Source organism: Oryza sativa, chromosome 1, assembly GCF_034140825.1.
Source record: "Oryza sativa Japonica Group chromosome 1, ASM3414082v1".
Taxonomy (NCBI): domain Eukaryota; kingdom Viridiplantae; phylum Streptophyta; class Magnoliopsida; order Poales; family Poaceae; genus Oryza; species Oryza sativa.
In genome coordinates, this window is record NC_089035.1 from 35,813,773 (window position 1) to 35,833,690 (window position 19,918).

Below are 19,918 nucleotides of genomic sequence, written 5' to 3' on the forward strand. Positions count from 1 at the left end.
GTAGTAGCTAACATGTCCTATTCCGTAAAAAGAAAATAACGGTTCGTTGTTAGAATTGAATTTTTTTTACGGAGGGGTACAATATAGAAATTTTATGCTTACTATAATATAAATATTCTACTCATCCTAGAATTTTATGTGGATGCGACACATCCTAATACTAATACTAGGATGTATCACATCCGTCTAAAATATCTTATACTACATCCGTCCCAAAATATAGCAACTTTTTGCTATGAATCTGGACACACAGTTATCTAAAATATCTTATACTACATCCGATTTGTTGAGATGTGAAAAGGAATAGGTCCCACTACGATAAGGCTATTGAATGACACCATGGGTTAATGGTCACCAAGCCAAGGACATCGTCATGTTGGCAAGAATGAAGTCAAACTTGTGATGGGAATAAAGTCTTGACAAAGGATGGTAAAGACCTCGGCATAAACATGGTTCAACCGGATGGTCACAAGTGTTGATTTTGGCTTAAGCATTGACCCCAAGTTGGATGGCGCAAGGCAAAGGTATAATGGAGCTACGAATGTTTTCTTAGTCTTTTCCCGGTCTTGGTGTTTGGTGTAGACCGGATTTGCTAGATAGACGTCGTACTATTAAGAGGGGTCTATGAAGCGAGCATGTGGATGATCTTGCGCCATATTAGTTCATATGCATGTAGGTGTATTTGGTGGGCTTGTCTAGCCAAGTGTGGTGAGTATTATCAAGTCCTAAACAAAGAGATATGTGGGCAAATCCTATAGGTTTGGGTAGCCTCATGTGGTTATGTCCGGTGGAGTATCCTTTGGAGTGTGAGCCCTTTCTCCCTGAGAAAAGTTGTGTTTCTTGGATGGATTGTTCATGGATTGGATATCCCTTTGAATAAGCTTTCCATAGAGTCCAAGAGCGCCAAATTCCGAGACCCGAGTCAAGAGATATCGCATTTTACTAACGGTTGGTTGTGCTGAAAATTAACCTGCGGTCTGACCGTGGGCCTTAGGACGGTCTGACCGGGCCTGTTAGCCGGTCTGACCGGCGTGATAAGGCCGGTCTGACCGGCTTCAATGGTCTGTTGCACTGGTCTGGTTTATGGTGGTGATACAGAGCTGCCAGAGCCGCAACCGGTCAGACCGAGCCGAAGGAGGTCTGACCGAGCCGTGGACGGTCTGACCGGCCACTACACTGCGGTCAGACCGGCCAGGTTGAGTGGGCTCAATGACTGCCAACTAGCCGTTACAAAGTAGTCCGGTCTGACCGGCCACTCTATGGCGGTCGGACCGGCAGAGCACAGAGTTGGGGATTTCGACCCCAACGGCTGGTTTTGGTGGTTGGGGGTATATATACCCTTTCCCCAGCAACAAGGGTAAGGTTTTGGCACTCCATTGCATTATCTTGAACCCTTGCAAGAGCTCTCACACTCTTGGCACTTAGTTTATCTAGTGAGGTGTTAGAGAGTGAGTTAAGCCAATCCAAGTGCATTGCTTCATTGTTATAGCTAGTGTGGCACTTGATCATCCTCGGCAAGCATCCTAGACTTGTTACTCTTGGAGGTTGCCACCTCCTAGACGGCTTGTGGAGGTGTTGCCCGGTGACCTCTCTGAGGAGATTGTGGAGGAGGCCCGGCGCCGTTTGTGAGTGGTTTGGAGTTCACCACCTTCGAAGTGAAGGAAGAACTACCCTAGTGATCGAGGCTTGGGTAGTCCTCTCCGTGGGCCGGCTCCCACCTTGCCCACCCCTTGATGAAGGGGGCGTGCGGTGGCTTCGTGGTTGAGCGGTGGAGTTGGGCTCGCCTCAACGGGGACTAGGAAACCGGCAAGTTTCTGAACCTCGGTGAAAAATTCCTTGTCTCTTGTCTCATTTATTTGTTGCATTTACATTTGTGCAATTTACATTCATAGAGACATATTTGAGCCCATATCACTTAGGTTTGCAAAACTTAACTTAGTTGCTTAGTTAACCTTGCACCTCACCTTGCCTAGCAACTTAGGTTAGTTTTGTTGAAGTGCCATTAAGTTTTAAAACCGCATATTCACCCCCCTCTAGTCGGCCTCCTTGATCCTACAGCGGATGAGGCAGTTGCTCACGACGGTGACGGTTAGAGTGGACTAGGGTGGCGACTGCGACAGACGGCGAGAGGCGATGACTGCCATGGAGGATGAGGGCGGTGACGGATACAGTGGACTAGGGTGGCGACTACGGTGACGACTGCCATGGAGGACGAGAGCGGTGACGGATGCAGTGGACTAGGGTGGTGACTGCGGCGAACAACTAGAAAGGCGACAGATATAGTGGACTAGGGTGGCGACAACGGCGAACGGCGAGGCACGAACCATGTTCCTCCCCTTGGGTTGTGTGTAACAACCCGCCTTCCAGAACCGCGTAGCCCAGCCCATCTGATAGGCAGGCCCACTCACACACACCACCCACTTACACTTTCGTCATCGCATCGTGTAAAAGGGTTAATTCAAAAGTGGCACGGTTGGAGGAAAGAGGCCTATAAGTTGGTCCAACCCTTAGGCTGTGTTTGGAACCTAGGGTTCCCAACCTCTCTCCATCGTATTCCACGTGCACGTTTTTCAAACTGCTAAACGGTGTGTTTTTACAAAAAAAAAGTTTCTATAAGAAAGTTGCTTAAAAAATCATACTAATCTATTTTTTTAAAAAATAGCTAATACTTAATTAATCACGTGCTAATGGATCGCTCTGTTTTCTATGCTCACTGTGCAAGTTTGGAACGGCTGATTCTGAACACAGCCTTAGTAAACTAACAAGATTAAACTAAACATGCGTACACAATTCTCATAAACCACACAGGTCAAGTCATAGTTTGGTCAGGATGTTATATACAACCCCTCCAAATACCTGACGTGCCTATCGTCTAACTTACCTTTAACAATTTCTTTACTGATTGGTTTGTTTTATGCGCACATTGTTACCAATCACGACGACACCACCGTGAAAGGCATGAACACGGTCAAAACTCTACCGGACACACCGTCGAAAATTTACATTCACTTCAGAGACGTGGTCTACAGGTTGCGCGGATCAACAGGGTAAAGAAACGTCCAAGAACAACCCATAATATCTCGATCCAAGCTACGGCTTATCGGAGGACGATGTATGCCATATGGAAGAAGCAAGAAGTAACTTCCATATACCATTGGAAAAAGTACAAATTACCCTCTAAAACTATCGCAGTCGTCCGAATTACCCCCTGAACCATAAAACCGGACATTCTTCACCCCCAACTATGCAAACCGGACGAATTACCCCCCTCGACCTAATCCGCGGTGGTTTTGGTCTACGTGACGTACACGTGGCATCCCAATTAGCGTTTTTTAATAAAAAAAAATAGTGGGACCCGCTTGTCATACTCTCCCACCTCTCTCTTCTCCACTTTTCTCTCAATCTCTCTCTCTCTTCCCCCTCTTCCTCTCAATCTCTCTCTGTCTGCCCTCTGCAGGCGTGCACGAGGGCGAGCGGCAAACGGCGGCGTCGCGGCTACGGCTGAGCGGAGGCTACTACGGCGGCAGCTGCGGGCGCGGCGCACGGGGCGGGCGGCGGACACCGGCGTCGCGGCGATGGCCGAGCGGAGGCGTCGCGGCGACTCTTGGGCACAATGGCACACGGCGGCATGGGGACGGACGGTGGACGGCGGCGCGCGGGGGTGCGCTGGCGGGCGGAGGCGTCGTCGAGGTGGGGGCTTGGCGGAGAGACGGGAAGCACGATTTTTCCCCTGTAAATTTCCCGGTGGCTTGTCGCATCTCGTTCATCGTCGTTTTGTGCTTCTACCTGTTAATCTATCTGATGGTTTTCTTCTATCATTTGAGTTTTGGTGGAGTCCACAGACCGGACGCTCGACGAACAACGGCGACGAGGTAGTCGAGCAGGGCAGCAGCAGCCACACCGGCACGCGCAGCCCGCTGAACCGCTCCTGGCAGAGCAGCAAGCAGAGGACGGCACAGCCGGAGCACAGCGTCCGGTCCGCGCCCGCAGCCGCCGCCGCAGTCGATGCCGTGGTGAACTCGAGCGCCGCCGTATTCCGCTACGCGACCCACGTCTCGCCGTCGGAGTTGAAGATGCCGTCGCCGAGCAGGTCACGGAAGACGGTGTGCCAGAAGGGGGGTGGCCGCCGCCGCTCGCCGTCAACCGAAGCAACCCAGCCGCGCCCGCCGTCAACCTAAGCAACCCTGGGGAAGTGAGGAAGAGGGGTGGCCGCAGCCGCTCGCCTGCGCCGCCCTGCCCCGCCGCTTGCCTCCCCGCGTTCCCTGCCTCCGCCGTCGCCTCGCCTTGCCTCGCCGCCTCCGCTCTCCTCCCCGCGCTCGCTGCCTCCGCCGCCGCACTCGCTACCTCCGCCGTTGCCGGGAGGAGAGAGTGTGTGTGAGAGATAGAAGAGATAGAAGAGAGAGAGAGTATGACATCTGGTCCCACATTTTTTAATAAACAGAACGCTGACTGGACTGCCACGTGTATGCCACGTAATTTAAAACCACCGCGGATTGGATCGAGGGGGGTAATTCGTCCGGTTTGCATAGTTGGGGATGAAGAATATCCGGTTTTATAGTTTAGGGAGTAATTCGGACGACCACGATAGTTCGGGAGGCTAATTCGTACTTTTTCCTTATACTATTCGATTTGACACCATCAAATTCCAGGTGCGCGATGCCATATGGAACATGCCAATCCCGCCCAACACCCTGCTGCGCGGTTGCCGGCCGGAGGACGACGCCCTTCTCTGTGATCCGGCAGTTCGGCTACCTCCAACTAGCGAAAGCGCGGTGACGCGTCGAGGAACACGACACGGGCGGGGGCTAGCTGCTGCTACCTGCGCGCGAAGCTCCGAAGACGCAGCCATGCTGATCACTCCACTTAAAAAAATGCCGTAGCCGACGACCCGACGTGCTGATCAGGAAAGGTTTCGCGCAAGTTCAGAGAACCAAGGTGGTGGCGATATGCAGATCGGGTCAATTCATACAATTCGCTTCACGTGCGCGTTCCTTTCATCAATCCGCGATTACCTTTTGCCTCATCTTTCCATCACCCGGTGGCAGCCGACTAGCAGAAACCTTTTGGGTGGGTTTGGTCTGGGGTGTGTTGGGTACTTGAGTTACTGCAGCTCGCACGGCTTAGTACGAGCACTTTGCGTGCGCCTAAACCATGTTTTATTGTATTTGACCTGACATTCCTGGTCAATTTAAACAGGCCAGCAGCACACGTACGAGTTTAAGGAGGGGCCAGCACAAAAGTGATAGCTGCCTTTGGTCATCAACGTTATAAAGGTCATAACTAATTCATAAGTCATAACAGTGAACTATTGATCTTTTAATTAGGTGTTAGGATTAGTGATGTTCTCCTCAAAAAAGATTAATGCTGTTGAAAGATTAGTGGGTAGGTGGTCTGCTCTCCTGCGTTAAGATTTCTCTATATTACCAATAGTAGTGAATAGCCCACGAATACCACATGCAAATTTGAATTATGAAGATACATGTCTATTCATTACATATTCAGTGTACCTATAGTTATTTAAAAAATAATTGTATTTGTCTTATTAATAATCTAACTAATGCATGCATATATACCATCACAAATTGGAAGCGGCAAAAAATAGCATTTCCACAATTATATGGGCATTCACCTATGTGGGGTTGGATTATAACAGCTTGGATTGAAAAAGAATCCACAGATTTTATGACATGTTCATATTAATTTCAAATCTTAGAGTTACATTAATTAATAAGTACTCCCTCCATTTAATATTATAAGTCACTTTGATTTTTGTAAAGTTAAACTTCTTAAAAGTTGACCAAGTTTATAGTAAAAATATAGTAACACTTGTGGCACCGAATTATTTACATTGAATTTAACATTGAATATATATTTTGATAGTTGTTTTCTTTGTGTTGAATATATTACTATATTGTTTTATAACTTTGGTTGGACATTAATGGTTTGATTAAAAAAAATCAAAACAACTTCTATGATATGAAACAGAGGTAGTACTACTAAATTGAGAGTGCAAGATGAGCTCATCAAATCATCAATTAAACATCACCTACGACTTGCTAAATACTAATTCTGAATTTAAAGTGTGATTAATTGATAAAAATACTAAAATAAAAATGAAATTCAAAGAGTGAAAATTGATATTTATATTAATTTAAAGTTTGAGATTACTAAGTTGCAGTAGAAAATAATAATTAAGACACATATTGGATATAACATTTTATTGCAAATTTTAGGATCATTAGGTGCTTGGCGCGGCTGGCCAAAGCCAAAGCCAAAAATAATATGTACTGAAAATAATATGTTATTTCCATGCAAACTGTGCAATTAGTTTTTTGTTTTTATCTATATTTAATGCTCCATGCATGTGTTTAAAGATTCGATGTGACATTTCTGGGAAAAAAATTGGGAACTAAGGCCTGGTTTAGTTTCCAAATTTTTTTTTCCCAAAACATCACATCAAATATGAAATATTACATATAGATTTTTAAAAAACTAATTGCACAGTTGCAGGGAGAAATCGCGAGATGAATCTTTTGAGCCTAATTAGTCCATGATTAGCCATAAGTGATATAGTAACACACATGTGCTAATGACGGATTAATTAGGCAAGATTCGTCTCGTGGTTTCCAGACGAGTTATGAAATTAGTTTTTGCATTCGTGAGAAAAACCCCTTTCAACATCCGGTCAAACATCGACACCCTAAAATTTTCTTTTTTTAACTAAACATGCCCTAAACCAGGCCTTAGCAGTGTAACCGGACTCCGCTACGGTGCCTGTGTTGACATGGACTATTGACGTGTCCAACCATTTGGCTGCCTCCGAGCCCTCTCACAGTCTCACTGTTAGAAGTGGGCGTATCTAGTTATAAACGTTTAGGGTGCTAATAATGGGGTAGTTATGTGATAATTTTATTTGTTATTGATGTAGCTTAGGGAAATGTGTCAGCTAGAGCCAACTATGAACATATAACTCATATTAGAGTTAATATATCGTAAGGTTATCTCTATTTTTCTTCTAATAGAAATGGAGAGGTCATACCCTTTTAATAAAAAAAAGCTCTATTTTTCTTCTCCTTTCTTTATCTCTCACGGTCTCACCTATGTATTTAATGTATTTATTTTTCTATGTACTACTCCCTCCGTCCCAAAATATAAGAGATTTTAGTGGGATGTGATATTCATAGTACTAGGATGTGTCATATTCCACCAAAATCCTTTATATTATGTGACGGAGGGAGTAGCTTTTATATGAAAGCTAACCCTCTTCATTTTTTAAATTCTCTCCTTTACATAAATTTCTAGTTAGCTTTTGTGTTTAGTTCACGCCAAAATTGGAAGTTTAGTTGAAATTGGAACGATGTGACGGAAAGTTTGGAAGTTTATGTGTGGAGGAAAATTTTGATGTGATGAAAAAGTTGAAAGTTTGAAGAAAAAATTTGGAACTAAACAAGGGCATATTTTAACTTGCTCTAATGCTGCAGCAAAATGATAGTTTTGTCTTTAAAATTAAAGTTCTTTAAAAAACTACTTATTTATTTAGCCTGGATTATATTATACAAAGTTTATATTATACAAAGAATGCAATAGGAAAATAGCCGTGCCGATGCAACGGAATATCAAGGTTGATATGGTTCCTCTTGCAAGTAGCGGAAAATATAATATGTTAGTCATAGTACAATGATTTAGAATTTTGTTATTAGGAACGATGGAACTTGTTCTTGCGTAGAATATATACTGAAAGATGCCATTATAAAATTTATTAGGACGAATAAAGTATAAGAATAGAGATAGACGTACATCGGAAAAATCAGGGCCCATACAACGCTGCACCTAATCTATCATTAAGATTCACTAGTTAAGCACATCAACTGGCCACCTAATCATGACAAATGTGCGCACTGCATTTCTTCTTTTTTTTAATATGCTTTCAGTACAAACCCTAGATATGAATGTGGACATGATGTATGTCCAGATTCATACCCAAGGTTTACCTTTTTTTTTTGGGACGGAGGGAGTATATCATAAGTAGAACTCGTACCAAATGACACCAAAAGTTCCAGCAAAATGTCGACTAGTTATCATGTATCTTCAACAGTAGCCATCCAAATAAAACATAATGCATCAAAACTTTGGCTGAAAACAATATGTTATTACTCCTTAATTAATCGCCATTTTATGCTAAAATACTAGTGACGATACTGTGTTAACAAAGGGATAAGACCGGCACGGCGTCGGTGTGAAGTAGCAAAGCCGGTGGCAGGTTCTTGATAATAAAAGCACGACGCTTTTGTAGTCGTCCCCGTATCAATCGCCAGGGTGTCACTGGATGCTGCACTGACAATACTGTTAGGTACAGCAATTAGAGGAGGAGATCACGCATGTACCCTACTGAAAAAAAGAAAAACAAAAGAACCTGAACGCTTTTCTTTTATAGCGAAAGTTTACTAGCTCCAGTCTAGAAGCATGGAACCGGCGGTTGCTCTGCGGAAGCTAGCGACGAAGGCACAATGCGGTACAGGAGAGGCGCCGGGAGTAAATGGGCAAGCAGGCAGCGAGAGAGAGCCGTTAGCAGTATCAAATGCGTCCCTGCGCTGCCGTGACAGGGAGGGGACACATGCATCTGGGGCTAGCAAGCAGACTGCCGATCGAGCGTGGCGTGGGGGGACCCAACCCGATCGATGGATCAACCCCTCGGTTTTTTTTCTGTCATCTGCGTGTCGGCGTGGGGCATCCACCATTCCACCAATCAAAGTCGCGAGCTCATCTCTCTCTCTCTCTCTCGTCTCATCGGCTCATCGCGCGGTCCTGCCGCCGTGCCGCTCACTTGGACGAACTCGATCGCCCACCGTTTCGAGCGAAACCGAGCGCCGCACCCGCACGAACGCACGCGCGCGGGTGCTGATCCGGTCCCGTCCCATCCGCCTCTCCACGGCTTGGTTTCACGTGGGCTCCCCGGACCCGGAGAGGTTGCTAGCTAGGATTTGGTTTGAGACGGAACCAAATTCATGTACTCCCTCCACAGTCTGCAGAAACAGCTTCGGATTAGTTGAGTCTGAGTGCCTCACAGATGATGCATTAGCAGGTCCATGTTTGAGGGGGAGGGCAACGGCTCAACCTAAATCCGAATAGTCTCGTCACTAAGAGTGGGTTTAGCAGGGACCAAACCAACTGATCTATCATCCACCTTTGTATTTTTGCCGGTGTAGTTAGCACGTAACTGGGGTGGCGATGGAGCATGACACGAACCAAAAAGGATGGGTGCTCACATCACATTCGACACAAAATACTTTTAGAACGAGGTATCCATCAGTGTGCTTCTAGAAGGCCGGAGTTAATTAAGTTTAGCAAGAACCCTTGTGCATGTCACTGGGAGTGACAGGGTAAATTAAGCTCACGAAGTGACAGGGTGATAAGTGACATGGACGTCGCACAAGTGCAGAACAGACCGGCCAGTAGGGGATTAGGTCCCGTGTCCCTTTGTGTAGGCCTATAAATGGTGCGCGAATTGCGTATGGGTTTGGGGGGCAATCGGTCCAGCCCGGTCTAAGTTTCGCCCGAGATTGCGAAAGATCAACAGTCCAACCGGCGACCGGTCGATTGCTTGCGCAGCGCGCTCGGAGCAACTTTGGGTTGGGTCCAGATTAGAGAAACACTTTCGATCATTCCATCGATCGGCGACGTGCAACCAACCTCGCATGCACGTCGCAGGTCCATCTCTCCCTAAAGCGACCGCACAGGGAAGGGACATTTGTTCTTTTGCTATGCGGCATTTAATGTCCGACTAAGACTTCCAGGACTCCAGGTGATAAGTGTAAATCAGTTAATTAGTGTCCCATTGGATTGGCTATCATCGACTATAGATTCGTTTAATTAGAGCAAGTTTAATATAATAGCCCACTACTAGCTCCAATTTATTTATAGCCAATTAATACAATAGTTGCTTACTGTACTATTAATATATGGTCCCACCTATCATACATACATTACGTCTTGGAGTCCGTGCTGCAGCTGGCTACAGATATGTAGTCCGCTGCTCTTCTCTCTCATCTTTTATCTCATTAAAATATGTTTATAGCTGGCTAATAGCCTGCTATTGTACCTGCTATTAGGTGTAATGAAACTTCTTGTTTGATTTTTCAAAAGGAAAATACTAGTAAATCACTTGTCAGGCAGTAGTGGTAAATACTACTATAACGGAAGAAAGTGGAGGCCGTATCTGAAACCAAACGCATGCATGTGTCACGGCGTTGCCACCAAAGTTGGACGGAAATAGATACTAGCACTGACGTACTCCAACACTTTTGCTTTTATCACTTTTTGGTTTATACCTATGTGCACAAATTTGTCATAAATCGAGTAAGTGCAACCTACGAGGGCCATGTGCCGAAGCCGGAGGGAGACGGCGATGCCGTAAGGCCATTTACTGATGTGTCATTCTCCCTCGCCATTCCACATCGGCAAAGCAGGAGGGCACACGCCACGTCTACTTCTAGGCCCACCAGAATAAGGTTCGAGTGTCCAAAGATGGCCATTGGTTCTTGGCGAAAAAGAGGACGAATGAAGCTGGGAGACGACGCTGCTTTCGCGTCGTGGAGCGAGTGGCATCGCCCTCCTTCCCATGCCAGCCGTCGCCCTCCAGCCAGCCGCCTAGCCCGCCGTCGCTGTCCGCAGCCGTCGAGCTCGTTCTCGTCCCTGCCATCGGAGCTCGCCGGCCACACCACCCCCGATCCGCTCAACCCGAAGCTCGCCGGCCACTCCGTCGCTCGATTCACGCCGGTCGGAGGAGAGCCAGAGGAGAGGGGTCGCCGCCGTGGGAGCCGAGGTCGCCGGCCGCGCCGCCCTTGCAGGGCCGGAAGAGGAGGAGGAGGGGAGGCGCTCGAGCCTCCGGTTGCGAGTGGCATTGGAGTGAGCGGCGCCAGCGGTCGTGGGGGACAGGAAGGGCGTGTCGCCTCCGCGTCGCTCGGAGCTCGCTGGCCGCTCCGAGGTCGCCCCGTACCGCCAGATCCGCGTTGCCGGCCTGAGGAGGAGGGCAGCGCGGCGACGACCATGGTGGCGGCGACGAAACTACGGCCGCAGCCATCCTCGCGCCGCGCCCGGACGAGCCGTCGCCACTGGATCTGGCGAGCTGCCACGCCGTCGTCGAGACTCGTCGCTGCCACGCCGTCTTCGAGACTCGTCCCCGCCATGCGAGAGGAGGGGAGGCCAAGAAGTTCGCCACCGTCGAGCGCCAAGCCCGCCGCCCCGCCAAGACCGCCGCCGCCGTCGCCTCCTTGCTGCCGAGTGAGTGGCCTCCATGCCAAGACCGCCGCCGTCGTCTCCTCCTTGCCGCCACCGCCGTCGTCCCCAGATCCACCGACGCTCCGCCCGGCCACCCCAGCGCCGTCTCCGCTCGCCACTGCTCCGCCCGGCCCCGTCGCCGTCGAGGCCGCCGCTCCGCTCGAACGCCTCAGTGCCGGCTCCGCTCGAGCGTGAGAGAGGGGAAGGAGCAACGTTGGGCTCGAGGAAAGGGAGAGAGAGAGAGCGGAAAGGTGGAGAAAAAAAAAGGAAAACTATATTTTTGTGAACCCCACTTGAGGTACTGCATTGTGAAGCTTGTGCCTCTTAGTGTTCCTCAGCATATGTGGCAGCTCAGGTCCGGCATTTTAGGTGACGCATTGCTATTGCCCTAAAAGACGACGTGCCATTGCTGCTGTGTCGCTGGCCTGGCGGAGGAAGCCAACAAGTCCTGATGAGTCTGGCACCAAATTCAATGTACAGTACTAGTAGTACGTGCCAGGTGCAACTTGCTAATAATAAATCGCTTAATCGAGCATGCGCAACGGCACGGCGAGACGAGACGGACGCGCAGCTGCAGAGGTCGTGCGCCACATGCATGCACGTTGCAACCGCGATTATTTTGTGGCGTGCTATTCGATGTAGTTTTCCGTGCTACTCCTATATTTGTTGGAGAAATAGGGACGTTACCCGTGCTACGAGTCGTTCTGGAAGAACTGTTCTCGGTGGATGGAGCCATGGAGGCCAGCTAGCTGCAGACGCAGCTGGCTCTTCCGTTCACCTGGAGAGCATGCACCAAGAGGCACCCTTCCTATACTTGCTAGTCTACCCAGGTGAGCTGTGACGTTACACGTAACAGCTCCGAAGTTTGCAATTTTGAGCGTTGCTGTGTTTGAGTTCCTTCCAATCGAGCAACCACGTTATATCGCCTCTAGTCTTACGATCCATAGGAATTAATGGGAGGCGTGAAAGTGGCCTGTCCTTGTATACTCTGTTGACTTGCTATATGTGCACTTCTCCAATTTGTGCGTCCTCTTGTTTCAGCCAGCTAGCTCCGCTGCTCCGACGTCGTTGGGCAACCGAAAAGAAAGTTGCAGTCGAAGAAGAGATCTCGCAGAAGAACGGCAGGATCTCATGCCGGACTGGAACGTACCGAGGACGAGGGACAGAACAGATATTGGGGACTCCTGTAGCGGAAACTCTAAATGCGCGATCGATCGCGGCTGCGATCGGATAGCGATCACCACCCCTCCCCCCTCCATCCCTACACGTTTCCTTTTTTTTTTCACCGCATTAATTTTTTATTTTAGTAAATTTATGCACATAAAGTTTATACACCTAAAGTTTATAGACCCAAAGTTTATAAATTAAAAGTTTATATATCCGATTCAAATTTAAATTTGAATTCAAATATTTTTTATATATAGTATTTCTATACATCTAAAGTTTATACACCTAAAGTTTATAGACCCAAAGTTTATAAATCAAAAGTTTATATACCCGATTCAAATTTGAATTTGAATTCAAATATTTTTTATATATAGTATTTAGATACATCTAAAGTTTATACACCTAAAGTTTATAGACCCAAAGTTTATAAGTCAAAAGTTTACATACCCAATTCAAATTTGAATTTGAATTATATCCAATTCAAATTTGAATTTGAATTCAAATATTTTTATATATAGTATTTCTATACATCTAAAGTTTATACACCCAAAGTTTATAAGTCAAAAGTTTACATACCCAATTCAAATTTGAATTTGAATTATATCCAATTCAAATTTGAATTTGAATTCAAATATTAGTTTATAGACCCAAAGTTTATAAGTCAAAAATTTACATAACCGTTTCAATTCTAAATTTAAATTTAAATATTTATGATGTAGTAGGAAAAGAAAAAGGGAAGGAGGAAGGGGGAGAGGAGGGAGCGACGATATAGGGGAGGGGCGGAGAGCGATCACCCGCCCATTAGGCGTACCCGTCCTATAGTCCTGTAGAGAAAGATGGAAAAGACCAAGGCCGAAACGGCCCGGCATAAAACACACACCGGTATAATCTGATCCAATAAGGAATAAGTCCACTCGCCATCTCTTAACTTTGCGTTGAGTTTGTTTGACATCTTTGTCTCCAATAACAAAAATTTTCACCTCTAAACTATATAAAATCGTGTAATTTAGGGTCTCGTAGTAGTATAAATGTCTGATTTCACTGACGTGGCATCCTAGTCAGCAAATAAAAAGTAAAAAAAATGTGGGAACCACACATAAGTGAGGAGAAAAATTGTGGGACCTGTGTGTCAGCGCCATCTTCTTTCTACTATTTTCTTCCCAACCACACACAGTGCTTGGGTGTTGGCCGTGAGGAAGGCAACCGATCAGTCTGGGATGGAGGGAGGCAGTCGGCGAGCCTAGGAAGGAGAGGGAGGGGGAGGCGGCCGGTGAGCCCGTCCGAGCTTAAGCTTACTTGGCCTTTGTCAGAGGGGAGGCTCAACTCGTTGTTGCCCCCTGTCCCCTTGGTTCCCCGTCGACATGTAGGAGGAAACCATAGATGGAGAACGTCCCTGACCAGGACACGGACACCGATGGCCACATCGGAGCCACTCGTCCATAGGAGGAGACAACAATGTGGGATGTCAGCAACGAGGGGCTTCGATGATCTTCTCCCACGGATCCTCCTCTACAACAGCTTTTACCATTGATTTGGTCGCCGTGTGTGGGAACACCCAATTTAGGCTTGGTGCCCCAAAAATCCACTCGTGATCGTTCAGGATTTCGATCACGCATAGATTGATATACAGAACAGCTTTCGATTATTTACACAGGTTTGTTCATACAAGCTAATTATACAACTGTTAAAGGGTGAAAAGATCCAAACTAAAATATCCTTATTTGAAATACAAGAAAATCCAAAGTACTAAACTCCTAAACTTCTTCAACTACTAGAACTACAATTAATAAATTCCAAAGAACTTCAAAGAACTCCACAGGCAAAAACTCGAGTGTAGACTAGCCTAGAAAAACTCGTTCTTGTCGTAGATCTCGCTTCCTTCTGATCTCCTTATTAGCACGTTTCCTCTATATGTCAAATTATGCAAGGGTGAGTACATATGTACTCAGCAAGACATATTATAAATAATTAAAGATGAATAGATATGAATAAATAAACAATAATAAAGTAAAGGAGTAATGAAAACCATAAATCATCTTTATCCTCAACAATTTAATTTTTAAAACTACTTATACTTCAGGAGTAGGAATCACCCTAATGGCACAACTCCAGAACCGGGAGTACGGCACATTCGAATGATTTAATTCACCTCTGCAGAGACTGTCCAGTTTTACCCGCACGATGTCAACAGTTTGCAAGGCTGAGGACAACATAGCCGTTCGAGAGTCCCACTTACTACTAGTTACTGCACAGTGGGGTCTTGGTTCATCATAGTGGTCGAACTCTTGCTAGGCCTAGGCAAGGTATCTATATCGTCACACTTTCATGAATCCCACTGTTGTGAAACACTGCCGCCCAAACTCCTTACGTAAGTTCACCCCAAAACCGCTCATAGAGCCACCCAATAGTCTTTCATATAATGGGACAATATACTAGGCTAAGTCAAATTACTTGGTTGTGTGGATGGACGCAACTATATCATTTCCCATGGTATAAGGGGGTAATTATAATCCGGTTAAACCACCCAAAAACTTTCCAAACTCCCCACACCAGCATCACAAACTTCATCAACATTCATAATCACAACATTCATAATCTCAACTCATAAATGCCCATTTTAACCGGATTCCTAAGTTTGTAAAGTTATTTGGAATAGTAAATTACATAAAATGATAACCAATGCTTCTTTCTATGTTCTCATGCAATCATGCTTAAAAGCATTTAACATCTACCCATGAGATGTTAAAAGAGTAAGGTATTATGCATCAAATTAAATATGAAGATCATATAAAGTTTTCTATATGATCAAAATTTTAATTATGTCTTGCCTTGTGCCTTAATATTTCCCGTGGCTTCAGCGTAGCCATCTGGGTCCACGTCAGCTCCTTGGATGCCGATAGAACTTCTTGTATGGTCTAACGTACGAATACGAAAAGATAGCAAATAAAGCCTATAAGCAAATTGCTACAAAGAAACGATAAAGTCAAGGAATAAATAAAATTGGAGCGAGGCGAAAGGAAAAAGGGAATGGGTTCAAAATAAATTTTAGATTGAAAATAAAAGAGAGGTGATGGTTTCTATAGGTTGGAAATCGAATAAAATTGAGGAAAGGATAAAATGGAGAGGTGAGGTTTATTTGGTGGATTGGTTTCTAGTCGGTGCTAGGGTAGGGTAGCACGACGGCTAGATATTTGGAGTTGGTTAGCCGATGCTAAGGCATAACAGCTAATTATTGGCTCGTCTAGTCGATGCTACAGTTAAGCAGCACAATGGCTAGAGAGTTGAGAAGTTTGTGCAGGTTTGCAGGGTGGAATAGTGTTACCCTACAGCCGTGAGTGGCAGCAGAGCGGCTTGAATCGCACAGAGCCTGAAAGCTAGTGTGCGACGTGCTATGGAGGTTGAGGGAGTAGTGAGGCTCTGACCACTATACACGTCGAGGCGTGGGGTGCGAAGAGCAACACTTCGACCTTAAGATTAGGTGATGCCGGGTTTTACGACCAACGGTTCGATGTCGGGGTTTGAGATCATGCGAACGTCTCCATGGAAGGCGTAAAGTTCCCACGGCGGCTATTTGGTAGCTAAGGATGGTACATAGATGGTTTAAAAAATAAATTAATGGAATTTGAATTCAAAAATAGATTAAAATTTAAAATGGTATTTTAAAATAAAGAAAAGGGCATTTAATGAAATTAAAGGATAATTTAAAGTTTTTAAATAAAAAAAGAAAATTAAAATTTAAGGGATGTAAAGGTATTTGAATAAAATAATTTTTAAAGGTTAATTAAAATAGTTTAAAATTAGAAATTAAATAAATAAATAAATAAGAAAAGGTATTTAAATAAAGAAAATTAAATAAAAATTTAAAAATAGAAAATTTGGTATCAAAAGAGAGGGTTTAAAATTAGATGAATTTAGGTCAAATAATTTTTGGAATTGGGTCAATGGTTGGAGAGATATGGGCTCCTAAAGATTAAAAATCAAATAAAAGAAAAAGGAAGTTACTGTGCAGTGGGCCCCGCTGTCAGTGTCTTCTCCTTTCTCGTTTTCTTCTTCCTTCCTGCTTCCTAGGAGGGGTGGTGGCTGGTAGAGATGAAGGGTAAGATGGCCGGAACGGCGAAGATAATGCGTGGTCCGGTCAGGAGAAAGAGAGCTTCGGTGTGGCTGGATTCAAGAGGAAAAGGCAGGGGAAAACGGGTAAAATGGATTCGCCGGAGTGAGGAGAAGCTAGTGGTGCAAGGGAATTGGAAGAGAGGCTACGGGGGAGGAGATCGGCCAGTGACTTGGTGGTGACCATTCATGGTGGAGAGAGAGAGAGGGAGATCGAAGCTCGGATGGGGCAAAAACAGAAGGGATGGCCTCGCCTTTTATAGGCCGGAGAGGCGGTGGAGGAAGGATGGCCGGCGACGGCACGGCTCATCGTCGAGAAAAAGGCGGCGACGCGTGTCGGCGTTTAATTTGCTGTAATGGCGGCTCGGTGGTCGGCAACGGCTCGCGGCGGCGCGTGGCGGAAGCGGATTGGTGCGGCAAGGTGGCGGCGGCGGATTGGCTTGGCGGCGGAGGAGGAAAGGCACGGGACGGCGTCGACGGCGGCGCATTGGGAAGGGGCGAGCGGTGGCGGCGCCCATCGAGAGAGAGAGGAAGGAGGCGGCTCGGCGGGCTTCGGCTCAGTTGGGCTGGCAGCCCAAGAAGGAGGGAGGAAAAGAAAAGGGGAATGGGCCAAAAGAAAGGGAAATTGGCCCAAAATAAAAAGGAAGTTTGATAATTTTGTATAGAGGATTTGGAATGGAGGAATTTAAAGGAGATGAAAATTAAAGGATAGATGGATGTGGACTTTTTGAATCTTGGTCAAGGAATTTGAATAGGATTCAAAGGAATTGAAAACTAGGAAAATTTTGAATGGAAGGCTTTAAATAGATTTTAAAGGAGATAAAATTTAAAAGAGGGATGTTTGAGGGTCTTTTGAACTTTTATAAAAGGAATTTGAATATAAGGTTTTTGAAGCAAAAGGGGGATTGAAATATTTTTAAAATAAAATCAAAGATATTTATTTTGAGATATAAAATTTGATAAGGGGTAAAAATAAAGATGCTCCAATTTTATAAAATTCAATAAGAACCAAATATAAAACTTGTCAAAAAATAATCAAATGGGAAGGAAAAGCAATAACTTAATTTCTAACTTTGGATGAATTTGGGATGGTGGCAAAAATAGATGGAGGTAAATAACTAGGATTTTAGCCTCCAAAATATGTGGTATGGATTCTCAGTGAATTATTTGTGGCTAAAGGAAATTTATATTGTCTGAATGAAAAGGATTGGAAATAGGTTTCTTCGCACAAGAGCAATCACTCTAAATATTGTGATAATATTATTCTTGTGCCGAGGAGGAAATCAAGCCATAAGAATTAAATTGGTGGCTTGATTAAAATAGGAGAGTTTGGGAATATTAAAGGGGTTTATGAAAGGTATTGTATAAAGAAGAAAAATGGGGATTTCAAAGGGGAAATATTTGTGGGAGTGTAGAACTGGATTCAGAAGTATATGTGGATGTGAATTTCTACAGGAACGAAATTTGTGGTAGATTGATATTCTTCTAAAGGATAGGTATATTGACTCAGGGAGATTGAAAAGGATATTTTATGGACTAAGGGAATATTTAGGTGGAGATCCAAAGGAAAAGTATTGGTTCTGGGAAAAAAATAAAAATTGGTATTTCATGTGTTTGGTTAGAGATCAAAAGGGGAGTATTTGGTGGGAGATAAAACTAGATTTGATGGTAGTGTGGTAAGCTCTAAATGAAAAGGTATTAACTCTAAAGAGATTGATATTTCATGTGCTCTAGAGATGGTTGAGCGAAAATTAAAAGGGTTTTGTTCGGTAAAGGAGTCAAAGGAAATATAATCTAGAGCCAAAGTTAGAGATTAAATAAAATAAATAGAAAGGTTTTGTAAAATTAAAAAGGGATTTTAAAGAAAGCTTTTAACTTAGCAAATAAAGTTTAGACTCAAGTCAAAGAAAAGATCAAAAGTGAAATTACTGAAAGGAAGAATCGAGAAGAGCATGACTTAAAATATTTCGCAAAAAATTTTCCCTAAAAATTTAAGTCCATTACATCGTGGTACGGCGAGCCGGCCGCCCGGTGGGGGGGGGGGGGGAGGAGGGAGGAGGGGATGGGATGGTGGTGGGGTTGGGGATGTCAAGGGGCGGTGTGTTGCTTATGACATGCTCGTGGTAGGACGAAGGAGGGACCCAACTCGGTGACAATGGAGAAGACCTCTGGGTTCTCTACTGGGGTCGTTGGGGGTGTACTGGCAACGATAACTGCTCAATGTCATACCCGTCTCAGTTGGTTTGTCCGCTGCAGGGGTCTTTTCTTTGTGGGCGTCGTCTCACCACAACGGCGTGGCGGTGGTACGATGAGCCGACGTAGAGGAGCATCGGCAGCGCGTCGCCTTCCTTCTCCTTATCTTCCAACTCTTCCGCCAAGTGAGATCCCCCACATTTTTTCTTCTCATTTACATGTGGACTCTATATTTTTTTTCTTTTTGCTGACTAGGATGAAACATCAGCGAAACCAGATATTCGTATTGCTATGGTATTCAAATTGCACGGCTTTGTATAGTTTAGGGTAAAGATTGCTGGTATCAGAGATAACGAATGTCAAACAAACTTGAGCAAAGTTGAGGGATTGCAAGTGAACTTATTCCATCCAATAAAGACTTGTTTGTGGACTTTCCAAACTGGCCCAATTTAAGGCCCAAAACTATGAGGTTCTCATATTTCCTGGGCTTCCCAGTTCTCAAATGCTCAAGAAGTAACGATGCCCTGACAAGTGACAAATGCCCATTGAGCAGGTACCGCGTTGCGAATTTTTTTTATTTCTAATTTTTTTTATTAAAAGTTTTACAAAAATAATTTTCCATTTTGAAAATTGACGGAAGTAGTCGCCTACCGCCCTCTGGGAGGGCGATTTTTAAAAATCGCCATCCCAGATGGCGGCGAAAATGACGTGGCAGACGGCCGTTCGCTCTCGGGCGACGGCTGTCAACGAAATTTGCAGGCGGCCCCCTTGCCGCCCTCCGCTAGGGCGATTTTGTACTGTGCGGGGGGCCGCCTGCAAATGGGCGGCGAGGGGGCATGGAATTTTGCAGGCGGCCCCCTTGCCGCCCTGGGGGAGGGCGATTTTTGCCTCCCCCCTATAAAGCCCAGTCCCCCCTCTCTGAAATTTCATTATATTCACTAAAAATCCAAAAAAAAACGAAAGAGAGAGAGGAGAGGGCAGCAGAAGGGGAGCGGCGAAGCCCTGCTGGTTCGCTCACTTCATCACAGGTTTGCTCCCATATATCTTTTGCATTTGTACTAATATGTTATGTTTGAGTATATATGTTGCGTTTTAGTTTTAGTTCCATATATTTTAGCATATCTGTAGCACACAGCACATATGTGTAGATCCAGAGCATAGAATATAATAGTAT

General features: G+C 45.2%; 1 protein-coding gene and 1 long non-coding RNA gene across 2 annotated transcripts; one reads left to right on the forward strand and one right to left on the reverse strand.

Moving 5' to 3' along the window:
- Positions 1-10,524: 10,524 nt before the first annotated feature.
- LOC107281108 (uncharacterized) lies at positions 10,525-11,472 on the forward strand. The gene has a single exon (XM_015784173.1). It carries the CDS (start codon positions 10,525-10,527, stop codon positions 11,470-11,472), a length of 948 nt encoding a protein of 315 aa, XP_015639659.1.
- A 2,597-nt stretch (positions 11,473-14,069) lies between these two features.
- On the reverse strand, positions 14,070-16,777 carry LOC9270749 (uncharacterized). The gene is made up of 3 exons (XR_001544698.3): positions 16,447-16,777; positions 15,273-15,359; positions 14,070-14,351 (listed from the first exon to the last, which is right to left on the reverse strand). It is a non-coding gene; the product is annotated as an uncharacterized lncRNA (long non-coding RNA).
- Positions 16,778-19,918: the final 3,141 nt, after the last annotated feature.